Source organism: Linderina pennispora (genome assembly GCF_002104995.1).
Source record: "Linderina pennispora strain ATCC 12442 chromosome Unknown DL89scaffold_2, whole genome shotgun sequence".
NCBI classification, from domain to species: domain Eukaryota; kingdom Fungi; phylum Kickxellomycota; class Kickxellomycetes; order Kickxellales; family Kickxellaceae; genus Linderina; species Linderina pennispora.
The window spans coordinates 1,556,656-1,568,866 of NW_024468250.1; the positions used below are offsets into that span (position 1 = coordinate 1,556,656).

General features: G+C 49.5%; 5 protein-coding genes across 5 annotated transcripts; 3 read left to right on the top strand and 2 right to left on the bottom strand.

Annotated features, from left to right (window-relative positions):
• Positions 1–469: 469 nt before the first annotated feature.
• On the bottom strand, positions 470–1,610 carry DL89DRAFT_281914 (uncharacterized protein; the record flags this gene model as incomplete). The annotated part of the gene is made up of 4 exons (XM_040889661.1): positions 470–764; positions 802–877; positions 915–1,555; positions 1,588–1,610. 4 exons carry the CDS (start codon positions 1,608–1,610, stop codon positions 470–472), a joined length of 1,035 nt encoding a protein of 344 aa, XP_040746669.1.
• A 1,270-nt stretch (positions 1,611–2,880) lies between these two features.
• Positions 2,881–4,379, top strand: DL89DRAFT_265425 (uncharacterized protein; the record flags this gene model as incomplete). Its single annotated transcript, XM_040886656.1, has 1 exon — positions 2,881–4,379. A coding segment is annotated over exon 1 (1,211 nt), but the record flags the coding sequence as incomplete, so codon positions are not given.
• Positions 4,380–6,379: 2,000 nt separating this feature from the next.
• Positions 6,380–7,198, top strand: DL89DRAFT_255431 (uncharacterized protein; the record flags this gene model as incomplete). The annotated part of the gene is made up of 1 exon (XM_040885345.1): positions 6,380–7,198. The coding sequence occupies one exon, from the start codon at positions 6,380–6,382 to the stop codon at positions 7,196–7,198; it is 819 nt and encodes a 272-aa protein (XP_040746671.1).
• A 618-nt stretch (positions 7,199–7,816) lies between these two features.
• On the top strand, positions 7,817–9,660 carry DL89DRAFT_91499 (uncharacterized protein). The gene has a single exon (XM_040892248.1). It carries the CDS (start codon positions 8,233–8,235, stop codon positions 9,289–9,291), a length of 1,059 nt encoding a protein of 352 aa, XP_040746672.1. The 5' UTR covers positions 7,817–8,232; the 3' UTR covers positions 9,292–9,660.
• Positions 9,661–10,263: 603 nt separating this feature from the next.
• Positions 10,264–11,616, bottom strand: DL89DRAFT_255433 (uncharacterized protein; the record flags this gene model as incomplete). Its single annotated transcript, XM_040885346.1, has 4 exons — positions 10,264–10,478; positions 10,513–10,695; positions 10,791–11,147; positions 11,214–11,616. 4 exons carry the CDS (start codon positions 11,614–11,616, stop codon positions 10,264–10,266), a joined length of 1,158 nt encoding a protein of 385 aa, XP_040746673.1.
• Positions 11,617–12,211: the final 595 nt, after the last annotated feature.

The window sequence follows — 12,211 nt, forward strand, 5'->3', positions numbered from 1 at the left end:
CAAATTCAACAGCGAAAGCAGCGGGTGTTTCAGGGAGAGGGATTAAATCGAGGGCAATTTTCTGTTAGCCGAGCGAAATGGCCACTTTTAAGACTCTCGAAAGATTCTAGCCAAGAAAATATTAGCAACCTTGGGCCTATCAATAGCATCCTGCATCAACTACAACTGTATATGGGCAGGTATCTAAACAGAAGCTACAACACGATGCGGATCTTGGCCTCATCATGCACAGCACGTGTCTGGTTGTAGTGAGGGAAATTATCCAGTGCAGGCGCGCTAAACAAGCAGGGTTTACTAATCTACAAGGGCGCTGTATCCAGAGATGATGGGCTTTAATAGAAAAGGAAAAGCATGTCGGTATAATATGTAAATGACACAGGATCAAACATAATTTTGTCTAAGATACTCCGAGTATATGCAAATCTATTCAATGAATTAGCGGAATATAGGTAAAAGGGCCATAGAGTAGTTAAGAACCCTTCATGACTTCGGAAATAGCACTAGGAAATGCTAACGCAGAGTTGTGCTCGTACATACTCTCATACCTGGGCGGGGCCTCGGCGTACACAGATGTCGCCCCAGGAATATCCAATGCAGCCGTGCGTAGGTTTTCCGTCTCTAGCTGTGGGTCCCAGCTGCGTGATGCCTGCCTGCGCTTGCGCCATTTGAGCCCGAAGAACACCGCCAAGAAGATGATGATCAGACCAGCAGGCACACAGACGGCAATGGCAATGATTTCGCCCCGGGAAATACTCTTGCTTTCACTGGGAGCAACAGGTTCAGAGACGCCTGCAAAAATACCCTCTTCCAATCAGGTCGAGTGCAGATTCCAAATCTATCGCAAAGTCCGCACTCAGGAAGTCCAGGCTATCTGATTCTGTCGTTGAGGGGTTGTCATCTGGCATAACAGGGACCGGAATCGTTCTTAACGCCCTGTAGGAAATAGAGGTCTCCTCCAATAGCCGAGTAACCAGAGATGGTGGTCGAGTCCGGATGTCTCATTGCATAGTCAGCAGGAACGGTGACCTTGATGTCTCGGTTTTTTGTGCCGCGCCGAATAACGTTACCAAGAACCTTCTTGCCCCAGTTGAAGTAACTCGCAAGCATCGTATAGTAGTGTAGCTGTTTGCTGTTGCCGCAAATATCAGTACCATGTACAACAGAATGGCTATATATACCGGCAATTGTGAGTTTTGAATCAATGGCACCATATACTGTGCCATACGGCACCGTGCAGCCTTCGGTGTAAATAGATCGCACTGCTCTGTTGTTGCACATCCAGTCCCTTTTGTTATTGGAAAAGACGTTGGACCAGGAACTGCACTGGCCATCAGATGCCTTGACAGAAGTAACCTCAGGCTCGTACCACTCCATAGTGGTGAGGTTCTTTAACGCACGGCGAATGAAATAGACATCAGCATACTCTGTCACATTGACACCTAGCGTCAGATTCCAGGTCATTCCAGACGATATGTTGTACTGGATAATGGCCACATTGTTGGTGAATGTGTCGGGGTCGTAGCTGGGGTGAACATCAATCTTCTCTGACATGAACCTTAGCGGTTTAGAAGTAGAGTTATTGCTCACATAAACCTCGTACGTTGTGCCATTATTGATCCGATTTCCGGATGTAGTCCAGACAGCTTGCTGCGACGAAGCCAGTCCGGCTATTCAGGAGCGCTAGCTGGCATGATGTTTGTGTGCCGTTTTTGACCAGTACGCCACCCAGATAACTATCCATATATACACGACTGCTACGTATCTGGACACCCGCCTGTATCGCTGGAGTTTCGTGATCAGCCGATACCCGTTGGAGCATTAAGGTCAAGAAGGCAGCAAAGCAATAGAGGAAAAGCAGCATCATGCACTAGGCTGAATGAGGCAAGGGGTTGTTAGAGAAGGCTAGATACACAAAACTTAGGTGTAAGGGAGCTGAATAACCAACATAAATCGACAGGGCAGTAAAAGGACAAAGTAAATAGAGAGGGATCGCGGGCGTGGGGAATGCATGAGATACGCTCAATGCCAAAACTCCAAAGGCTGCGCTGTTTGTTTGTTTCTCACAACTACAGACTGGCCGGTACAGGAATGATTGCCCCCATTTACATTCCAGAAATTTTCTAGCCAACAACACGGCCATTTTAGACCTCCCTTTTCTTGGCACAGGGTTTACGAGGAAAGGGACATGGCTATCGCCACGGTACTCACCATGTCCTTTTGCGATCAGTGGGCGCATTACCTCTGGAATGGGTAGGTTGCTTCGTCTGAAGGGAGAGGCGCCTGCCTATATTTGTGCAGTGGCAGGAGTAGGGAATTTGGGGTGCAAACTGTTGGCACAGAGATATATCATACCGAATACATGTCTATCGTGTCAGGGATGAAACACAAACACCTTACTACCACCCCAATATTTGATGTTGGCTGGCTCTATGTGTGCTGGCTATCCGTGCATGTGTGATGCTCATGCTCTGCAGCTAAATTGCTTCTAGTGGTCACAATACGTCTTTCTATATGCACACAAGTGCACAAGAGTACCAGCAAGCAGCGCTGCTCACTTCTTGATGTCGGTCATGCCGAGGGGAAATCAAAGCAGCATTCCTTTAGCACCACCCATGCTACTACGCATGGCCGCAATGCTAATGAACACAACGCGGAAAACGAGTGTGCAGCACTGATGTGTAGCAGCAATCGCGACCAGCATATGATTGCCGTCCCTTTTATGTTTGCTACTTTCTAGCCATGGGGATCCGAAGAATATCCCTGAAACCGTGGTCTAGTACACAAAGCACAGATAAATATAATTGGACTGGTCAGGATCTATGGCTGTCACTACTACTTGGTTTTATCGTGCTAGTCCTTACCTCTCTTCCGCACCCCCGTCGTACACAACCATCATCCTTATCCGCATCACGCTATGAACCCTCAGCTATCATTCATTTATTTTTCCCTACTTTTTCTCACATCTAATGCCCTTAATTACCCACTTGTGAGGCGCGAGACATCGGTTGCCAGAGTTCGTGAATTTCATGGTGCTGTGCTGCTGAAGAACGGAAAGCAAACTTCATGCGAGCTTGCCTTGATGCACAACAAAGCCGCGTTCGTTCCAGCCAGCTGCTTTGATATCGACTCTTCGAACAACGTCAACGATGTATCCCCGTACGAAGTGGCTCTCGATGCTGGCGGGACTCCTATCACTCGGGAGACAGTCACTGTTGACAAGGTTATTATCAACCCACGTTACAATCCTACGACCTACGCGAATAATGTCGCAGTTATTTTCTTTAACTCGCAAGCCAAGGAGGAATGGAGCAACTATATTGACAGATACCCGCAAGAGCTGACTGACCGCGCCTACGTCCGCCGCTCGATGAACGATGAGGAAAAGAAGTCATGGAATGCACCCGCTGTTGTAAACGATGTGAAAAACGACGAGGGGTGCAAACAAGCGTCGGCTCAATTTGCCTCCAACCCTGCAGACCTCTGGTGCAGCCCAATGTCAGTGACTTCTCCAGTAGGAGGATCCTGCCATGTACCATATGGAATCGTGTACGGAATTGTCGGCTCGGACATGGTGGTTACGGCCATGTACAGCCACTCAGCCGTCTATGGAAACGACATGTGCGGCGACTCGAAGGCGTACCACTACTACACAGTACTGTCGAACTACCTCAACTGGGCTGTCTCGGTTGTCCCTGGCGGATTTGCTATCTTCTCCAGTGATGGCCAGTACTCTGCCAGCGATGATCCAAACTACGGGATACAGGATTCAAATGGTTCAAGCCCCAATGGCGTCAACGTTGTTGGTGGGGATTTGTATGCTCGCATCCCAAAGGCGGACTCTAAAGCTACCTCTAGCCTCCCCAGTACCAGCACAAGCACAAGCACTGAGCCGTCGTCAGCTAGCAGTACCTCTTCCCACGATTCGTCGCATTCATTGTCAGTCGCCTCTAGTGACAGTGATGAGAGCTCAGAAGAAGACTCGCTTTCTCACAAGACGTCCACATCCAACAGTTCCACTGGCAGTGCCTCCTCGACATACTTTAGCACCCAGCCCACGGAGTCGTCAAATAGTACTCCAACTAGTGGAATGCTGGAATCAAAGTCACCATCCAATCTCAGCAAGGAGTGAGGTCATTGCTCTGGCAGTAAGCGTCCCGCTTGCCATGATCATTGTTGCTATCGTGCTGTTCCTCCTGTACAAGCGCTGGCGGAGGCACAGGAATTCTGCTTCCTGGGACCCGAACAGCGAAAATCATACAATTCGCGCGATCGCCCTCGACCTTGATCAGCCAAATGCAACCAACGGCCGTCCCCCAACGTATGCAAGCGCAGATGGTGAGGACTTTGCAGTTTTCAATTTCAACAGAAAGGCATGAGGAATGTCCAAAACAATAAACCAACTATTACACTTGTCAGAAGGCTGAATGCGCTTTCCTCTACAGGCGTTTGAAGACCGGGCAGTTTCAATGGGGAGGACTGCATATGCTTGATGGGGAGTTCCAGCTCCGCTCTTGCTCTGGGGCGACTGGAATACGGATTCCCTGAAACGATGCAGGCAAGGAGACGCTTAAAGGGGATCTATAAATAGTGCGTCTTTGCGCGATGCGCGGATCCATGTTCATTTCAATATATCGCGCATGCCGTGAATAGCCGATCCAAAAATCGGCCTTTGCTTGCTGCCTTTCCAGGACCCGGAAACCTGCAACGGCTGAAAGCGCGCTCACTTCCCCATTGGGGATCTCGATTTGCCGCTGGCGCAGACCCGGACAAGCTGCTGTGTTCAAAAGTCGCATTGAGCTCCATGCTTCCACTCAAGCATGGTCCGAGCCAGTGGTAGGCTGAGCTGGTGTAGAATCTGGCAGCCTTTCTGTGCTGGAAGCACCCAAGACACCGCCCATATGTGAAGTGTTCTCCATGCCATCGATATGGAGCGTGTATGTAGTAGGTCTTGCTATGGACAACACAAACAGCATATCTGATACACATAGCCAACACGCATGTGTGAAATCGATGAGATCTTCCTTTTGTGGTGTGTCAAAGTAGACGAGCAGGTTTTATACGAATGATCATTTCTATGGATTCATCAGCATATACGCCCAAATACACTGAGAGTGAAAGGAATGTGGAAAGCTGATAATCCAATGCAACACAATCAATAATGGCTTAGATGGCAAGGAAGGACATATTTGTGTGTGAAGCGCAATGTAATCAGCTGATAGCATAACATGGAACTAGAGGGCACAGTGTATGGATCAGTATATAAACAGACAGCCGCTATCAAAACAGGCATCTTTGGTAGTGCCGCTGCTCTGGCAATGGTATCGTTCACCCTAGTCCAATACTGCAGAAAGCGGGCGTATCTTCTGGAGGTGAACAGATTGCATCTGAAACTATACCGGAAATAGACTGGGCATCCTATACATATGACGCAATCTTACTGACGCACGAGGATATTCTGGGAGCAGGGTAGCCTGTAAGGATACCAATCTAGAACCTAGAAATGTAGTGGAATCTTAGCCGTGGACCTCTTGGAATCGACGAAAAGATATAAATAAATAGGAGCACTGCTCGCTTGGAAATAGCTTGGAGCACGGTAAGCGTGCTTTCTGACATTTGTATTCTTTCTGGAAGTGCAAAGAAAGATTGTCGACTCGAATCTTGGTATGCATGATCTAGTATACCCCCTCATTTCCGGCCACGAATGCAATTTGTTTTGGTTTTTTCTGCCTACTGATATTATTAAAGGAGCTAGCAAAATCTCGACAGGTATTTCGCACATTTTGCAAAATTTCTCTCCAACTTCCCTTTTTCATTTGTATCTTTTTTCTTCTGTAGCATTGGCTGCAATTGCATTCACTAGTCAAAACACCACATATTCATTGTTTCTGCATTGTTTCTGTTTATGCCTACTAGCTTAGGCTCAACGTCGTTATGAAACACGCCGGTATCACATCCTATTACCATGCTCTTGCTTACTCTGCTCCTTTTCGTGACGGTGTTTGCCCATGCTCAGGAAAAGGACCAGAATAGTGGCGCTGCGGTAAACATCAAACAGCTCCGCGGTGCAGTCCTATTCAAACAAGGGCTCCAGACAACATGCGAGGTTGCTCTAATCGACAGCGGCGCGGGGTTTGTCGCTGCTAATTGCTTTGAGCTGGACGACAGTAGTTCGGTAAAGGGACATTGGCGCATACTCTGTGGCGGTGGATAGTGGAGAGAATTCAAAGTTGGGGGTATACGATGTCACTTCTATCAATGTGCACCCTGGCTACCAGCCGCAGTCAGTGGCAAACAATATTGCGATCATCCAGTTCGCCGGTAAGCAGCAAAAAATCATGGACCAACGCCGTTGGAATAAACCCTCGCGAGTATACAAACCATGTTTTTGTCCGCCGAGTATCCAAAGACGTGGCCGGAGAGACGTGGGTCACCCCATCAAAGAAGTCGTCGGTCTATCCAGCCCGATGGATGTGCTGATGCCTCGCCGATGTTCGCCACAAACACTGGCGATTACTGGTGCAATTCCTTGAAAATGGACGCAGTTGGAGGGACAAACTGCTCCATGCCATTTGGTACCGCATACGGGTCTGTCAACAACACTCTAGCCATGGTGGCCTTATATAGCCACTCTGCCGTCTATGGTGACGATTTTTGTGGGGGCAGTGACCAGTTCCACTACTACACCCTACTTGCAAACTATACTGCATTTGCCTCGGGAGTGCTTGAGCGCCCGATTAGCGTCTTCTCAGGCAAAGCAAACCCGTTGGTGACCCGCAGTCCAGTCTATTCAGTGTACGTTCCGCGTTATCATAGTGTCGAGGGCGTGAACGTTATCGGGGGGAACCAGTTCGTCCGACAAGGTAGCACCAGCACCAGCACCAGCACTAGCCCTAGCACCTTCACTGACTCGACGCCGACGATCCAGGCGTCTCAAGAAAATCAAAAAGTGAATGGCAAGCTGACAAAATCCGAGATAATCGGGCTGGCAGTGGGTGTCCCTGTCGCTTCAGTTGTGCTGGTTGTCGCGTTTATATTCCTCTATAGGTGGTGGAAAAAACGGCATACTTTTGAAGCGCAGTGGGAGCCGGATGATACGAGCATGCTTCAGCGCCGATCTGTTCCAATGAACCAGGTTGGATATACCGGAAGAGCTGAGGATTCCAGTCCAACCTACAATGCGCTGCAATTCAGGTCCTAGAGCCCCTCAAAAATATAATGTATTACCATTACAAGTACAGATACATGTCGACAGTGGGCTAAGGGTAGCACCTAGACCACGCTATTTTCCTCACTCGCTATTTTCAGCAGTCAATCGCAGAAATTTCTTGGGCCTGCACAGATGAGCCTCCATTAGCTGCAACCAGGCTGTTTACGCCAACAAACAAGAGCTTTCTCATGGACCCCGTTTTCAGCTCATTTGCGCTACCACTTTCAAATGCATCGGATGATATGACGTGCATGTGGGGATCGTTTTTTTGAGACTGTCAGCAAGATTCACCCATGTTTTTGTAGCAAATGCCAAGAGGCGAGGTGGTGATGGGGATGGCAGGCAATCCCCTCAGATGCATAATCTAGCAATGTCCGTTGAGTCCAGGGGATTCACACCGCTATGCAGTCATCGCATAAGGCGATTTCTGCGCTTTCTTGTGAAGGAAATGAGCAAGGTTTGGGTGGGCTCGGAGTTGCCAGTGGGCCTTTCCAAGTGCTCGTTAGCCGTGCTGCCTGGGCGTTTACCGTGTTCCTAAAAGCAGGATGTCCACTCCACCCAGGCTCCAACAAGGTTGGTGTTTGCAGCTCTTCACCATAGCAACATCCATCTATCTCTCGCTCTGTATTCTTCCACTCTGTTTCCCCCGATACCTTCCTACTAATATCTTTTCCAGTCTGACTCTAGAGGATGAATCTGCAACTCCTCTGCTCTGCTATCGCTTTAATGGGGCAGGCCATCCAACCGGTAGCGGCAAATGGCCAAAGCTCCCTTGGTACCACTAATATCGAGAAGCGCTACAACTTTGCGGACATGGACCAGTTCTTTGGTGGCGTGCTTGTCAAGAATGGCACACAGACATCGTGCCAGTTGGCGCTTCTGAACAACCAGGCTGGTCTGGTTGCCGCTAACTGCCTGGACTACATTGGAAACAGCGTGAACAATGCTACAAAGTATGAGGTGTATGTGAGCGGCACCCCAAAGGGTCAAGCCGTCAAAGTTCACATCAGAGAAAATTAACGTTCATGCCTGGCTACGATCCGATCTCGCTGGCCAACAATGTCGCCATTATACAGTACAACATCTCGACAAGCTTCAGCTGGGACTTTACACTTGGCGTCAATGTTACAGAGTACACCGATGTGTACTTTGTGCGCCGCTCGCTGAAAAACCTTACAGCTATGGAGTGGTATCCAAATGACGTTGTCTCGGTCAAGGCATCCGACAGCCAGTGCAGCTCCTGGTCAAACGTCTTTTCGGAAAACAAAGGGGACTGGATGTGTAATAACAAAACCACCGAGTCGATATTTACCAGCAAGTGCAATGTGCCGTATGGTACGGTCTACGGCATCATGGGAAAGACATACACGCTTGCTGGCGTTTACAGCCACACAGTGGTCCGCGGTGATAATGTGTGCAGCGACAGCAAGCAGCTCCAGTACTACACGATGTTTGCAAACTACTTCAACTGGGCAAAGAGTGTCCTTGGATATTCCATACGGCGCGGAACAAAGAACAAGGACAAGAGCACCACCGTTCCTGCCGACTTCTCGATGCGGCGTCCGGACTCGATCACCATATCTGGCTACTCGGCTATTGGAGGAGACCTCTACTTCCTACAGGGTGTTAAGAACCATTCGGTTCCCGTTATGGCGGATGAGAGCTCCACTAAGGCAGATCCTGGTGATGAAAGCTTCTTGAGTGCTGACACTGGGATTGAGTATGGATCTGCACTAGAGCCGGTGGAAGGGGATACCTTTGTGAGCGGTTCGGAGCCTGTTGCTCCCAGCGAAAGCAAGAGTATTTCCCGGGGCGAGATCATTGCCATTGCCGTCTGTGTGCCTGCCGGTCTGATCATCATCTTCTTGGCGGTGTTCTTCGGGCTCAAATGGCGCAAGCGCAGACAAGCATCACGCAGCTGGGACCCACAGCTAGAGACGGAAAACCTACGCACGGTTGCATTGGATATCCCTGGTGCAACATCAGTGGACGCCGAGGCCCCGCCCAGGTATGAGAGTATGCACGAGCGCAACTCGGCGCTAGCGTTTGCTAGTGCTATTTCCGAAGTCACAAAGAGCCCCTAATTGACTATTTACCATTCTAATTTGTTTTGCATTTTCTCTTTTCGTATAATATCCCAGCATTACCAAACAGCTATGGCGATATGCTCTACGCACCTTCATTTTGATATCCGCTCTGTCATGTAGCTGAGCACAGACTCAGTATGCGAGACATGCTAAGGTGCTTACATGACTTCAACATAGTTGCATATTCCTGTGTGTTAATGAGCACAAATGATGCCAGGTAAGCAGTTGAGTGATAACTTCACACAAAATTCATTTTTGCGGCTATATGCTTGCCACGCAGATCTGGCATATCGTTGGTGTTGACCAGAGCAAGTCCCACCACATGCATACTCGTCAGCGATAGCATCTAGATTGGGGCCAATCGATATCTCACAAACAATCCACAACAAGCCAGCCACTAGCAGAAACGGAGACTTCTTGCATGGCATTGGCATGGAGAACACCGCACACATGGGCGGTGTCTTGGGTGCTCCAGCACAGAAAGGCTGCCAGATTCTACACCAGCTCAGCCTACCACTGGCTCGGCCATGCTTGAGTGGGAAGCATGGAGCTCAATGCGACTTTTGAATACAGCAGCTTGTCCGGGTCTGCGCCAGCGGCAAATCGAGATCCCCAATGGGGAAGTGAGCGCGCTTTCAGCCGTTGCAGGTTTCCGGGTTCCGGAAAGGCAGCGAGCAAAGCCGATTTTTGGATCGGCTATTCACGGCATGCGCGATATATTGAAATGAACATGGATCCGCGCATCGCGCAAAGACGCACTATTTATAGATCCCCTTTAAGCGTCTCCTTGCCTGCATCGTTTCAGGGAATCCGTATTCCAGTCGCCCCAGAGCAAGAGCGGAGCTGGAACTCCCCATCAAGCATATGCAGTCCTCCCCATTGAAACTGCCCGGTCTTCAAACGCCTGTAGAGGAAAGCGCATTCAGCCTTCTGGCAGGTGCATGGGTTTGTTTATTGGTGTAAATCGCCCTATCCTTTTCTGGCGAACGAGAAGAAAGTAAATTCCTCGCCGTCAGTACTGACATATGTCGGTGGCCGAGCTCCAGCGGGGATAGACGAAGTAGGAATTTCAGGCTGACCGAGATCAAGTGCCATGGCGCGCATTGTGGCGGATTCTCTGTTCGGGTCCCAAGAAACTGTTTTCTTGTGCCTCTGCCAGCGCTTGTACAGGAAGAACAGCGCGACTATGAGAATAACCATTGCCAGAGGAATGCTTACAGCCATAGCAATGAATCTGGCCCTTCTTCAGCGTATCTGACGAATGGGAAGCCTGCGCATCGCCGGTCTGCTGGCTGCCATTGGTGGCTGAAGAGGACTCAACGCTGAGAAGCCCGTCATCGTCGGAATCATCATTGCCGGTGGACGTGGTGGATACTGTGGAGGTAGGAGTTTGCATCGACCCTGCCGTTACGAGCGTAAAGGTCACCGCTGATGAGGCTCACACCACGAGGGTTTGCGGCTGTCGCATTCTCAAATCCATACCAGTCGTCTTTGACAGCAGCAGTCTCTCCAGTGCTTGAGAATGTTGGGATCCGATTCGGTCACGACAGTGTTGGCCCATTCGAGGAAATTGGCCAGTACAATGTAGTAGTGGAATGACGTTGCGCTGCCGCACGAGTTGTTGCCGTAGACTGCCGAGTGGCTATACAGCGCCGTAAATGCAATGTCAGACTTGACAAGGCCGTAAACGACTCCATATGGCACAGCGCAGGTGCCGTTCACTGGAGAAGGTATTGTCGCTGTGCTGCACCAAAGATCGTCCCGGTTGGATGCATACTGGACCGATGCCTCCTCGCAGCCCTCATCGATCTTTGCTGCCGTTTGTGATTGCTGGGCTGTTCCATTCCTGCTTGCTAACATCGTCTCAGTGAGCGGCGAACGTAGGCGCGGTCAGTCAGCTCCTCTGGAAGCACGTCTACATGGTGTGGTCCACTTCTCCTTGGACTGCGAATTGAAAAAGACAATGGCCAGGTTGCTAACATAGTTGTCCTTTTGGTACTGAGGGTTGACAACAATCTTATCGATGTTGACTATCTCCTTGTTAGGAGGAGAGCCGCCAGCGTCTAGAGCAGCCTGATACCGGGTGATATCATCAACTTCGGAGCGCTTGTCGAGATTAATGCAACTAGCAGATACAAATGCCTGTCTGTTTGAAAGTAGAGCAAGTTCGCATGAGGTCTGCTTGCCGTCTATCAGAAGCACACCGCCGTGGAACTTGTTGATTTGAGCAACAGTTGTCTCGCGCTTCACCAGCGGAGAATTAAGGGCATTAGTCGTTAGAAATAACAGGGATAGGGCACTGGCTGCTCCTTTAATATTCATGTTGTTGGGTTAATAAAAAACGATACAGTGTAAAGGGAGACAGAAGGAAAAGGTAGCTACGAGAAGAAAGATGGATGTGAAAGTGATATCTCCCACAGTGGATGGCATTTGAATGTTTTGACAGGTCGAGAATCCAGGTGCAGATATGCGTCGTACAGGTCCACCCAGAGTCCTATTGATGATTGACATGGCTGGCTGGAAGTCGCTTGGCGAGGGGATGGCAATCGCTAGGTTGTCGCTTCGGCCACCATGCAGCTGAGGTCCAAAATCCCTATCCCCAACTGTTTGTGTCTGCATTTCTGCCAGGTGCATAGCTGCGAGTAAACCAGGCAGGAGGCCACTTGTAGCCTCTTTGCGGCAGGATATAAATCGGGATAGTGCCAAGAGCTCCTGTCCACAACTGGTCGCCAACACTATGACGGCCTGCCTGTACAAGTATTGTATCTTTCCACGCCAGCCAAGCCTTATAGAGCGTGATTACGCCTTGCATCCATTTTGCGTATGTATTCCAATGAACGCAGTCGTTTTTTTTCCCTTGAGAGCCAATTGTGTATGTAATAGCCTTACAGGCAGAGGACAGCATCACAAGTGCTGC